The 11930-nt window shown below is 52.3% G+C and overlaps 1 protein-coding gene across 3 annotated transcripts in view; it reads left to right on the forward strand.

Annotated features, from left to right (window-relative positions):
- Window positions 1–11606, forward strand: part of Atp9a (ATPase phospholipid transporting 9A (putative)) — a 97136-nt gene extending 85530 nt beyond the window's left edge. For 2 of the 3 annotated variants that reach the window (XM_005362836.3, XM_013352176.2), the window contains exons 23-28: window positions 1635–1790; window positions 5242–5306; window positions 6437–6545; window positions 7272–7329; window positions 8177–8380; window positions 11134–11270. In XM_005362836.3, the coding sequence (XP_005362893.1) occupies window positions 1635–1790; window positions 5242–5306; window positions 6437–6545; window positions 7272–7329; window positions 8177–8380; window positions 11134–11270 (729 nt within the window). Of the gene's footprint in view, window positions 1–1634; window positions 1791–5241; window positions 5307–6436; window positions 6546–7271; window positions 7330–8176; window positions 8381–11133 lie in introns of all 3 variants that reach the window. The other variant, XM_005362835.2, reaches the window with a different exon arrangement.
- The last annotated feature ends 324 nt before the right edge of the window (window positions 11607–11930 follow it).

Genomic DNA, 11930 nt, shown 5'->3' on the forward strand with positions numbered 1-11930 from the left:
GCTCCCCGGTTGCCAGTGACCTTGCCAACAAAAGGCCTACCTCTTTGATTTAATTGTAGTGGGGCGATCTGCTCTCGGTGTTGCACGCGGTCCCTGCAGCCTGCCTCTGCTGCTGGGATGGTTCCCACCGCCAGCAGCCTGTGTCCTCTGTAGCCGCTCCGGTCCCAGCCGGTCCCAGCCGGTCCCCGCTGGCCGTGATAGGCGTCCTCCGGCCGCGTCCCGCCGCCCGGTCTTCCGGCCGCCTGTAACTTTCTATTTTGAAAAAAAAAATGTCATCTTGAACTGGGGATGTGGCTCAGTGAGTATAATAAGCACTTGTGGTACAAACATGAGGACCTGAGTTCAATTCCCCTGCACCTACCTAAAACGCTGGGCATAATCTAACATCGGGGGATGGAGACAGGTGGATCCTGAGAGCTCACTGGACCACCAGCTGAGCCTGCAAGCTTCTGGGTCAGTGAGGCCCTGTGTCAATGCAATACACACACACACACTATATATTATATATATAATGTTTTTCTGGCAGTGAGCTCCATCAGCCTTCCCTTCCTCTCACCTGCTGACTTCCTCTTTCTCTCCCTCTGGGCACACAGTTCATGGTAAATACTCCCCAGGGTCCTTAAGAAGCAGCATCTCCCTGCATCAGCACAGCGGCTGGACCCCTCCCACTCCTGTCCCAGATGTAATGCTGACCTAATGATTCATGGGCATTTTGCCCAATTGTCCCCAAAATGTCTTTGTAGCTTAAGAACAAAAGAAGCCCCAGGAAATAATCAAGGACCCCGAATTTCCTTCATTAGCGTGCGTTTGTGTCTCTTTAATCTTCTATAATGTAAAACACTTCTCTGATCTTTTTTTTTTAAGGCGTGTTTGGTATTTGTGCCATTGATATATATATTACATTTATGTATTTGAATGTGAGTGCTGTCTGTGCATGGCCCAGTGCTCATGAGGAAGTCAGAGGACCCTTTGTGAAACTCATGTGGGTCCTGGGGATTGATCTCAGGTCATCAGGCTTGGCAGCAAGAGCTTTTACCTGCTGGACCATCCTGCCGGCCCTCCACTGATATTTTTGAAGTACTAGGAATGTCAGTGAGTCCTTGGGTCAGTGCACTCTGAGCAGCCTGCGTGGCAAGAGTGTTCCAGGGGGATTTGTATCCTCAGGGTCACACCAGTAGATGCTGATGTCCATCTCTCAGTAGTGCCAGTCAAATGCCTTTGAAAACATGCATGCCACTGTGTGGGTGCAGCGTGAGCTCCACATCCAGGAGCATGCAGAACGTTCAGGAATGTTCTACACTGACTGCATCAGACTTCGCCCGTGTTTAACCCTTCAGGGCCTTCAGTGTTATAAAGTGCCTATGGATGATTTTTTTGCTTCTCATAAACACTGGGAGTGGGAGAGAACTTAATACCAGCCTCCTCTGATCTCCACGTTACAACTATCTCTGATTTAGTGTGGTTTTTATTTAAGTAAATTCCTCTTCTTAAATCCAATTTGACTTGGACCACCAACTGCGTGTAGCCTGAAACCAAAGTCTCATTTATTGAATGTCTTCAAAGGTCTCCTTGTCATGTCTTGTTGTTTCAATTAACAAGAGACTTGCTCCCTGACCTCTGTGTGCGCATTGCAGGAAGGAAAGCAGGCGTCTCTGGCTGCGGACTTCTCTATCACCCAGTTCAAGCATCTTGGCCGGTTACTCATGGTGCACGGTCGGAACAGCTACAAGCGCTCGGCAGCCCTCAGCCAGTTTGTGATCCACAGGAGCCTCTGCATCAGCACCATGCAGGTGTGCAGCCGCGGGGACCTCTCAGACAGTCACCTCTTCATAGCAGAGAGTAGGCACAGACACACCACGCAGGTACCGGTACACATGAGTGCACCGCCCAGGCAGGCAAGCAACAGGCGCCTTTCCCAGGTGCAAACACTGTGCAGGAGGGCGGCAACTGACCTTCTCACAGGCGTCTGTGGGCAAGGCAGGTACACCGTGCAGGTGGGTGGCAGCTAGTGCCTCTCACAGGGCCGTTTGGGCGTGGCAGGCAGCTGGCACCTCTTACAGGTATGCTTTCCAGGTGGGCATTTATGTGTGCACCTGGGCATATGGAGCACTGCCTCGGTATAAGTGGGCATACTTTCTAGGTGAGTGGCAGTTAGCCCTGTGCCCAGGTGCTTAGGACAGTCGTTGTCATGGAAAATCCCAGCAGTTGGACCCCACCTGGCCAGTTTAAGTCTCTGTCTGACCAAATCCCAGCTGACAGCTCCTAGCTAAGTTCTTCCGTCTCATCATGGGTTCCCCGGAAGAGGCAAGGTTAGGGCCAAACATTCCAGCTCCTGTTTTTTTTTTTTTTGTGCAGACAAGGGCCAAGAGGTGGCAGCCACAGCAGGGGAATAAATATGTGTGTGAGACAGGCACTTGTTAAGTGATCCAGGCTGGTATGTGTGCAAGCGTGTGATCGTCAAGTGTTGGGAGTAGTCATGCGCCACACACCTGGTGTTAACTCACGTGTCTTGAGTGTATCCTAGACCTTGGCTCAGTGCTTGTAATGTAGTCAGCATCTCCTGTCTGCCTCACACTATAGCCTGAGCCCATTTTACAGGTGGAAAGGTTGAGGTTGAATCAGAGTGCGATCATCGCAGGGAACTGCAGCATGACCTGCCCATCAGAGTCAAACCTCGCTGGAAAGGGACTGATGCAGTTTCAGTTTGCAGAAGGCAGTGCACTCCTGGCCCAGGCTTTTGTTTCCCACCACAGCCCCTCCACAGGCCTCAGGGTGAAGTACTTGAGTTTGGTGATGAGAACACTTGATTCTTATCACTTTTCGCCTGTATCACTGAGGGCCTGTGAAGCCCGTGCACACACTGTTCCCTGACTCCAGGCTGACCTTTCCACCTGTGAAATGACCTGGTGGGATCTGCCTTGACCTTGAACTTGGCACTTGGAAACCGAGGATTCAAGTTGAAGGCATCTTCACCATCGTCTCATGAACAGAGGCAGGCCGCTGAGATGGCTGAGTGGGTGAAGGCGCTTGCTGCCAGGCCTGATACCCTGAGTTCAGTTCCGGATCCCATATGGTAGGCCGGAAGAATCGGCTCCCACCAGCTGCTCTCTGACCTCCATTCCAGCGCTGTGGAAAGCACACAGCACGTGCACATGTGCACACGTGCACCAGTGTAAACATTCTTAGGAAAGCTCTAGCCAGATGTACACGGCCGCTCACCGCGTGGAGGGTGCGCGGAGGGAGGGTGCTCGTCCTGCCTCACATGGGAGCGTTCCCTGCCGGCTTCTCGGGCCTGTTGAGGGAGACAAGCTGCACAGCTGCTGCCGATCATCAGACTGCATCTGCACTTTTAATTTATGTTAATCTATCATCAGACCGTTATGCTAATTCACCGATGGGACCAGGCCATGCTGTGGTTTTAATCACTGGGAGGGAGATTAATGATCTTGTCCCTGGGCACACGCACAAAAGCAGGCAGATGAGCTGCCATTCCCATTGATATCTACTCAAAGGTTCCAGAAGGTTCTGGAGTGAGGTTGGCCTTGTTCCTTGTGCCTCTGAGGATCTTTAACCCTGGTCTCTAAGATTGCACCTTGACATGATGATCTCTGATGAACCAGACAGGTGTGTTCACTTTCTGTGATGCGCCCGTGATGCATCTGTAGATGCAGGCTGTATGGTCAGTGTAAAGGGGCCCCTCTATGGGAAGGGGTTCTGATGGTGATTTGAAAAATAAGCCCGAGTCTGCACATTGGTGCAGCTGGACGAGAAGCCTTTAGCAAGCAGGCTCATGGCATGCTGTCACTGTGCATGCCACAGGTGTAAGGAGGAGCGCAGGTGTAGGAAGGAGCACAAGTGTGGGGAGGAGCACAGGTGTGGGGAGGAGTGTAGGTGTGGGGAGGGGCCCAGGTGTGGGGAGGAGCCCAGGTGTGGGGAGGAGTGCAGGTGTGGGGAGGAGTGCAGGTGTGGGGAGGGGCGCTCTGCCTTCCCAGTTGCTGCGAGATCCAACTTCTCTTGATGTTTAGGATTTTTTTTTTTTTAATTTTGGTTTAGTGTTTTTGATCTGTTTCATTTTTGATCCTTGGTCTAATGTATCTCAGGCTGGCCTCAAACTCCCTGTGTAGCTAAGATTGACCTTGAACCCTTGGTCTACCCACCTCCACTTCAGAACTACTGGGACAGCAGGTGTGTGCCATTACACCTGGCTCAGCTACGTTTTTACAGAAAGCCTTCACTTGGCTCTCCCAGCATTCCCTGGGTTTACATTACGGGAAAGAGCTTGGGAGCCACAGTCCCTCCACAAATCTGTAGGTGTTAGGATTTGGGAAGCATCAGTACTTGTCTTCCTTCCCAGGCCTTCCCAGTATGCTCTGCTTTCCAGCAGTAGAAGCAGAGATTTAAGTGAGAGCTGTCAGAACCCTTACTGCCTTTTCTCATTGAAACACTAACTTGTCACATGCTTTGGGAAAAATTCTCACTGGGCACTGGTGGCACACGTCCTTAATTCCAACATTTGGGAGTTATAAGCAGGCAGATCTCTGAGTTCAAGGACAACCTGGTCGACAAAGTTAGTTTCAGGACAGCCAGAGCTACTAGAGAAACCCTGTCTCAAAACAAAGAACCCCCCCCTCCAATGTATGCCCCCAGGGCACAGCTCAGTGGCAGCTTGCTCACCCAGTAGGTGCAGGGTCCTCAGTTTGATCATGAACATTGCAAAAATAGATCTTCCCACCCGAATTCCAAACTGTACTGTTTTCTATCCTGGTCTTTAAGGTGGCCAGTGTGGAAACACTGGTAGCTGTGTCCCCAGCTTGGTTTCTGGACCTACAGTGTGCTGTCAGGGTGTATACCTGGCGAGGTGGAATTCGGAGCTGTTGGGAGTGTAGGCTCCTTAGGTAGGGGTGGACTTGAATCCCAAAGGGCCCTACAGTTTCTCATTGTGTAAAACATGAGTGGTTTCAGGACCTGGGTGTGAAGCCTTCCCAACCCCACTACACAGGGTGAGCTGTTCACACAAGAGGCTGAACTTGACTGTGGACACTCACTACTGGCCTTGTTGTGAATGAACTGTGTGGTCTCAGGCCAGCCCCTGACCCTCTCTGGGTCTTACCTGTATCTCAATGGTCCTAGTTTCCTAGGGCAGTCGTGAAGGCTGCAGGAACCCCTGCACAGGGCGTATGGCATCTGCGGGGTAGGGGCTGTGCTGTGACTCTCGGTGACACCCCTCCCTCCTTCATGCAGGCTGTCTTCTCCTCTGTGTTCTACTTCGCATCCGTTCCTCTCTACCAAGGGTTCCTGATCATCGGGTAAGTCACCGCGGAGAAGCTGCTCACTTTTTATGGCATCCCGAGAAACATCACAGGGAGGAGAGACATCAGAAGTGTCCGTGGCACCTTGGCTTCTGGCTGTAAGGCATGTTTTGAGCCTCCTTGAATTGGCAAGGCTTTGAAGCACCCTCACAAGATGGGGGAGGCAATCAACCCCCATACCCCAGCCTGTGGTCATTGGGACCTGAAGCTGAACAAACTCAACAGGCTCAGAGAGTCTGAGGTGACCCTACTGGGGTGTTGGGATAGGGGAAGCATTTGCAGTCTGTCCTTTTGGTTGGAGCTGAGCCCAGGAGGATGCTGGGGTTCAGGGCCTTGCACAGCGTACAAAGTGTTGATGGTACATTGGCTCCCATTGGCACCACCTTTGTTCCTGGCCTGTGAGAGAGTCCCCAAGCTTCTTCTTACTCAGGCACATGGCAGGTGGCTCCACAATCCCAGGTACGAGAGCCCAATTCCACTTAAAAAGAACAGGGAGGCAGATGGGCCAGACCAGGGACAGCAGCAGAGCCCTCTTCCTTGCTGTGTCTGCTGGTTGGGTCAGCCTGAAAGTAAACACTGGTTGCTACCTGTTTCCAGTTGGAAAACAGTGTCCCCTCATCCAGACATGTGATAGGACATGTCACAACATAGTATGGGCCTACAATCTGCCCTTGTTACCTGCAGCCCTGGCCGTCCTGGCTACTCTCTGTCTTTATGACAGCTGCATCTTCGCTTCAGGGCCTTTGCACCAGGTGTTGCTTGTACCTGGTGTGAGCTTCCAGATTGGCCCAGCGATTCCTCTTTGGGTGTCCACAGAAATGCCCCATTCCTGCTGACTTCCTGAGTCTGTGCTCCACGCCATACACACATGTACACACACACACACACACACGTTTTTTTCCCTCTTCCCCATTCTGCCCTTCTCTTTGGCACTGGTTTTTAGCATTCCTTGAGACTAACACAAGAGCCCTCGAGGGCAGATGCTCACCTCTGTTTTATATCTGGAGTCTTAGTGCTAAGCGCTGGGCCTGGTGCATGATGGGTGCAGTGAGCAGGTGAGCAGGAGGGAGGTTGGACTGCAGAGGCCGGGATGACAAGCAGTCCCTGACGGTGGCCATCCCCCTCAGGTATTCTACCATCTACACCATGTTTCCCGTGTTCTCCCTGGTTTTGGACAAAGACGTGAAGTCAGAAGTCGCCATGTTGTATCCTGAGCTCTACAAGGACCTCCTCAAGGTTCTCTAACCCTCCCCGACTTCCACTCCGTCACCCCCCACCTCTCCCTTCTTTTCTCCGTTCATTTCTCACTTGCTCCTGCTGTCTGATGGGGCACAAGGAATGGAGGCTTCTTTCTTTGGGGGGGAGGAGGAGGAGTTCTGCCTGCCTTTGGGGGCGGAGGGTGGGAGGGCCGGTGCAGACTGCAAACAAGCGGTTTCTGAGAAGTCACTGGTCTGCTCTGCACCCGCGGGCTGTGCTGCAGGAGCCCTGACACCACGCTGCCAGAGGCAGGGGTTTTCCTCTGCATGTGTGGGATTTCCCTTTTGCTGTTTTTGTTTTGTTTTGTGTAAGCCCGGGGTCGTGTGCTTGTTAGGAAAGCATTCTACCACTGAACTACATTCCCTGCTAGCCTGGAACTCACAGATACCCACCTGCCTCTGCCTCCTGAACCCTGAGGTTAAAGGCGTGTACTACCCTGACTTTCTTTGTCCTTTCATTTCCCAGTGGTCTCACTAAGTTGCCAAGGGTAGCCTTGAACCCATCTTCCTCCTGTTTTAGTGTCCTCAGAGTAGCTTAGAAGACAGGCATATATCCACTCTGGGCTGTCCACAGTCAGATGTGGGGGGCCCTTTGTGGATGTTTGTGATAAAAACTTGCAGTAGTCAGTGGAAAGAGTCCCAACAAAGCTGATAGCAGTGAGCCTCCAGCCTCGGCAATGACCTGGTCTTTCTGTTTCTTATCTAGGGGCGGCCGCTGTCCTACAAGACGTTCTTAATTTGGGTGTTAATCAGTATCTATCAAGGTGAGGTTGGGGTGAGGGAAATGCCTGTTCTTCCTATGCTTTAACATTGACCTTTGTGGGAGGGGGTAGGGAAAGGGTTACCTAGAGAAAATAGGACCTAAGCTTGTACAGGGAATGTAATGGGTGCCTGAGGCACAGCAGGGTTCCACAGTGCACACAACAGGGTTCCACAGCATGCACAGTGGGGTTCCATAGCGCGCACAGCGGGGGTACACATCAGGGTTCCACAGCATGCACAGTGTGGGTGCACAGCAGGGTTCCACAGTGCGCACAGCGGGGTTCCACAGCACGTACAGCGGGTTCCACAGTGCGCACAGTGGGGTTCCACAGTGTGCACAGCAGGGTTCCACAGTGTGCACAGCGGGGTTCCACAGTGTGCACAGCGGGGTTCCACAGTGTGCACAGCGGGGTTCCACAGTGCAGTTTGGTTGCTCGCCCCCCCCCCCCCGCTGGCAAAGCCAGAGGGAATTCTAGGAGTTCAGGTCCATTTTTCCTAGTCCAAAATGTTCAAAAATGCAAAAGGTTTCTAGTCCTGACCTGGTGGGACACAGGGCACAGAAACACTATCACATGGTGTAAATGGCCTTTGGCTGAGTGTTGTGTATGATAAATGGACATCCTGTGTAGACTTGGCCTAAGGCACCTCGTATACGTATGCAGAGACTACATACACCCCAGGGATTGCCCAGGTGATGAATGGGCAGCAGGTGTGTCTCGGGTGTTTCTGGAGTTTGCAGGGAGCATCATCATGTATGTATGATGTGTTATCTCAGGTGTTTCTGGTGTTTGCAGGGAGCACCGTTGTGTATGTATGATGCGTTGTCTCAGGTGTTTCTGCTGTTTGCAGGGAGCACCATCATGTACGGGGCATTGCTGCTGTTCGAGTCAGAGTTCGTGCACATCGTGGCCATCTCCTTCACGTCACTCATCCTCACCGAGCTGCTGATGGTGGCGCTAACCATCCAGACATGGCACTGGCTCATGACCGTGGCTGAGCTGCTCAGCCTGGCCTGCTACATCGCCTCCCTGGTGTTCCTCCACGAATTCATCGGTAAGACCCTGAGCCCCAGCCCCAGGACACAGTGTCCTCTTTGTTTTACTTGATTTGAGACAGAGTCTCACCGCCTAGGCCAGGCTGGCCTCAAGCTATAGAGATCCACTTGCCCCTGTCTCCCAAGTGCTGAGATTAAAGGCGTGCATGCACCACCACATCTGGCAGCTGTCTGTTTTAAACTCTGCAGTGCTGGCTGACTTAGGAAGGGAGAATCCTGCATGATTTCACCAGGCACAATGAGCTGCTCTCTCTATGGACTCCATACCCCAGTTCTGGCTAACTGCTGATCCAGAGCATTTGAACGAGAGGGTGTCTGTGCTGGACACGCACAGACTCACAGTTTGCTCAGCAGCCGATCTAGCAACTGTGCGCACAGTGCTTACTGCCCAGGTTCTTGGGCCGCAGGAGCTGCTCAGCAGGTACAGAGCGTATGCGCAGGTTTAGGAACAGGAAACTGATTTCTCAAAAGGACCCAAGCCTTTGTGGGTGTCTGTCTGCTGAGAGCCTGGGCACTGTCCCCTTCCCAGGCATGAAGGGGGTGCATGGTTTGCTGGGCTTTTCCAGTGACTTCCCAGGGATGCGGAGCATCTTCAGGGATAAATAACAAAGCAGTTTCCTGGGACAAGCCTTGTCACCAAGCCAGACTTTGCAAAGTTTTATTCCTTTCTTCTGCTTTTTTGGGGGGATCACAGAACCTCTTTCTTGGTTCCCATGAAATCTCAGTCAGAAGTTCAGTCTGAGCGTGAGTGCACTGTGGCCCATCAGCACCCAGGGAGCTGGGCTGACAGTCCACTCTCCTCTGCCCTAGTCCATAGGGACCACCATAAGCTCCATGAGAACTACTGGCTGTCATAGCTGGCTGAGAGGTGACAGTTGCTCCTAGCATTGGCTCATTTGGTAGACCAGTATTCTCTGTCCCGAGCCAGGATGGCAGGGAGTTGACCCTTCTGGTTCGAGGGTGCAGGACACATGTAGAAGCATCCTTTGGCCACAGAAGACTGATGGGACCAAACTGCAGAGAGAGAACCAAGGTCAGGTGAGAGGGACCCAGGCAGACCCCGGGTAAACCATACTGTAGGAACTCACAGATTAGATAGTATGGGGGGAGTGGGGAGGAAGGGGCACAGAATGGGGCTGAAGACAGTGGGTGAAGCAGTCAGTGGGGAGAAGTGAACCAGAAAGAGATTGCAGACCAGAGTGTTGGGAAGCAGGGACAGCACGGGAGAGGGGACAGCTGGGACAGGAAATGTGGGGCAGGGTGACTTCTCTGTAAGTGGAGACTGCTCGTTCACTTCCCGGCCACCCAGACCCAAATAATCACACAGAAACTATATTAATTACAACACTGTTTGGCCAATAGCTTAGGTGTATTCCTCGCTAGCCCTCACATCTTAAGTTAATCCATTTCTATTAATCTGTGCATCACTACGAGGCTTTGGCCTACCAGTAAGGTTCTGGTGTCTTGTCTCCTTCAGCAACTACATGGCGTCTTCCTGACCCTGCCTTCTTTGTCCCTGCATCCAGTTTAGTTTTCCTGCCAAGCTCTATTCTTATTATTAACCAATGGTAATAAAACATACTCACTGCATACAGAGGGGAATCCCACATTACTTCTTGGCTTAGCCATAGGCATGGGTTTGAGTGTGTCTGTGTCTGTCTCCAGGGCCAGCCTGTATTTGCTCCTATACTGACCCTCACACTTGCTTTAAGGCATCCAGAAGTCACATCAGCTCAGCCGGTCCTTCTCCCTGTGTGGCTAGCCACCAGGCTGACTCCATTCTGGCCCAGACCTGTTTCTAGCTCCCCTCCACCCACTTGTGCAATAGAGCCTGTTGTAACAGCCACCTAGTTCTCTGCTGGGTCCCCTTGTCACTCTACCACTGGTCTCCTCAGCCCAGGGCCTGTGCCATCCTAGGAGGCCAGCAGAGAGAGCCTGCTTTCTAGATCTCTGCAGTCAGATCAGCGATGTGTCTGTGTTTGAATGTGCTCAGATATCCTCTGGCTAGTCTGCTAGGGTGGGGCCGGGGGTGGGAAGCTTGAGTCTCCCAGGCTGCTTCCCTGCCCTTCATTCCTGCAATCCTGGCAGCAGGGCCGTCCACCCCTTCAGAGACTTCCAGGTGGTACAGGGAGAGTGGGGAGGCTGCAGGAAGTGCTTCATTGGTGACTGACTGACTGACTGACTGACTGACTGACTGACTTCCTTCCTTCCTTCCTTCCTTCCTTCCTTCCTTCCTTCATTCATTCGCTCAAGACTGGCAAGGGCTTACCCAGCTGCTCCCCTCCCAGGCTTCCCCAAGTTCCTGGCTTCACTACCCCAGCCCAGGACAGAGCACCCTGCCCCAAGTGCAAGCCTGATTTTGACAGGTGGTCTCTGCTCACTTTGCCCTGTGGCCATGGGTCCGTCTCTTGACTTTCTGTGGGTTTCATTGAATCTGAACAGCCACTGAGAAGCAGAGACATGCAATGAACGTCATTTTCTGTGCTCTGTGGCCTAGAAGAAACTCCAGTTGTCATTTAGACTCAAAAACACCTGTGGGAATGTTTTCTGGAAGGTTCTTTTCCTAGTTGTTGAAAGTAACATTTCACCAAATGTGGGGGGCAGTAGGAGAGGGGAGGAAATGAGGGCCACAAACACCGCTGGTGTGCCCTCTGTGAGAAAAGAAAGGGGAACGGAATAAAGAGCACTTTCTTCTGGTGGCCCCATGGCCGTCCTGCAAATGCTGCCATCATGGCCATCTTCTTGCTTACAGATGTCTACTTCATCGCCACCCTGTCCTTCCTCTGGAAGGTGTCTGTCATCACCCTGGTCAGCTGTCTCCCCCTCTACGTCCTCAAGTACCTGCGGAGACGATTCTCTCCCCCCAGCTACTCGAAGCTCACGTCGTAAGCTGCAGGGAGGCAGCAGGAAACTCCAGTCTGTGCTCGCCCAGGGGAAGGAATTCAAGTCCTGTGTGCATGATCTGCCTCCGGTGGACAGTTGCAGTCATGGCTGGCACATGCAGCTCCACTGAGGCGAGACTGGGCACCTAACAGGGGTGTGACACTGACGGAACGGGAGGGAGGGGCCTGAGAGGGGCACCTGTCGGAACCTTGGGTGCTGTGCTGCAGTAAGGGTGAAGGGATGGGGCCAGGTGGCTCACCTGAGGTTTGTGTGGGTTTGTGTAAGCTTCCTTACGGCTTGAACCTGTTGTCACGTGATAAAGTTTCTGTCTAGTTGAAGGTTGCCGAAGGCTTTTTATTTTTAAATAGTCTTATCACACATGCATCCTCAAATCTTTCTTGTTCTTAAAAAGGCACACACCTTTAATCCTAGCACTTGGGAGGCAGAGGCAGACAGACCTCTTGAGTTTAAGGCCAGTTCAAACATTGAGAGTCCAAGACTACAGTCCAGGGCCACATAGACCCTATCTCAAAAACCAGCCAACCAACAAAAAAGTGTTTTCAGAAAAATAAAAATTTCTTAAGTTGGGCATGGTGTGTGCTTGGAATCCCAGTACTCAGGAGGCTGAGGCAGAGGCAGAGGCCATCCTTGACTGTTTAGTATCAA

This window comes from Microtus ochrogaster, linkage group LG8 (assembly GCF_000317375.1).
Source record: "Microtus ochrogaster isolate Prairie Vole_2 linkage group LG8, MicOch1.0, whole genome shotgun sequence".
NCBI classification, from domain to species: Eukaryota; Metazoa; Chordata; class Mammalia; order Rodentia; family Cricetidae; genus Microtus; species Microtus ochrogaster.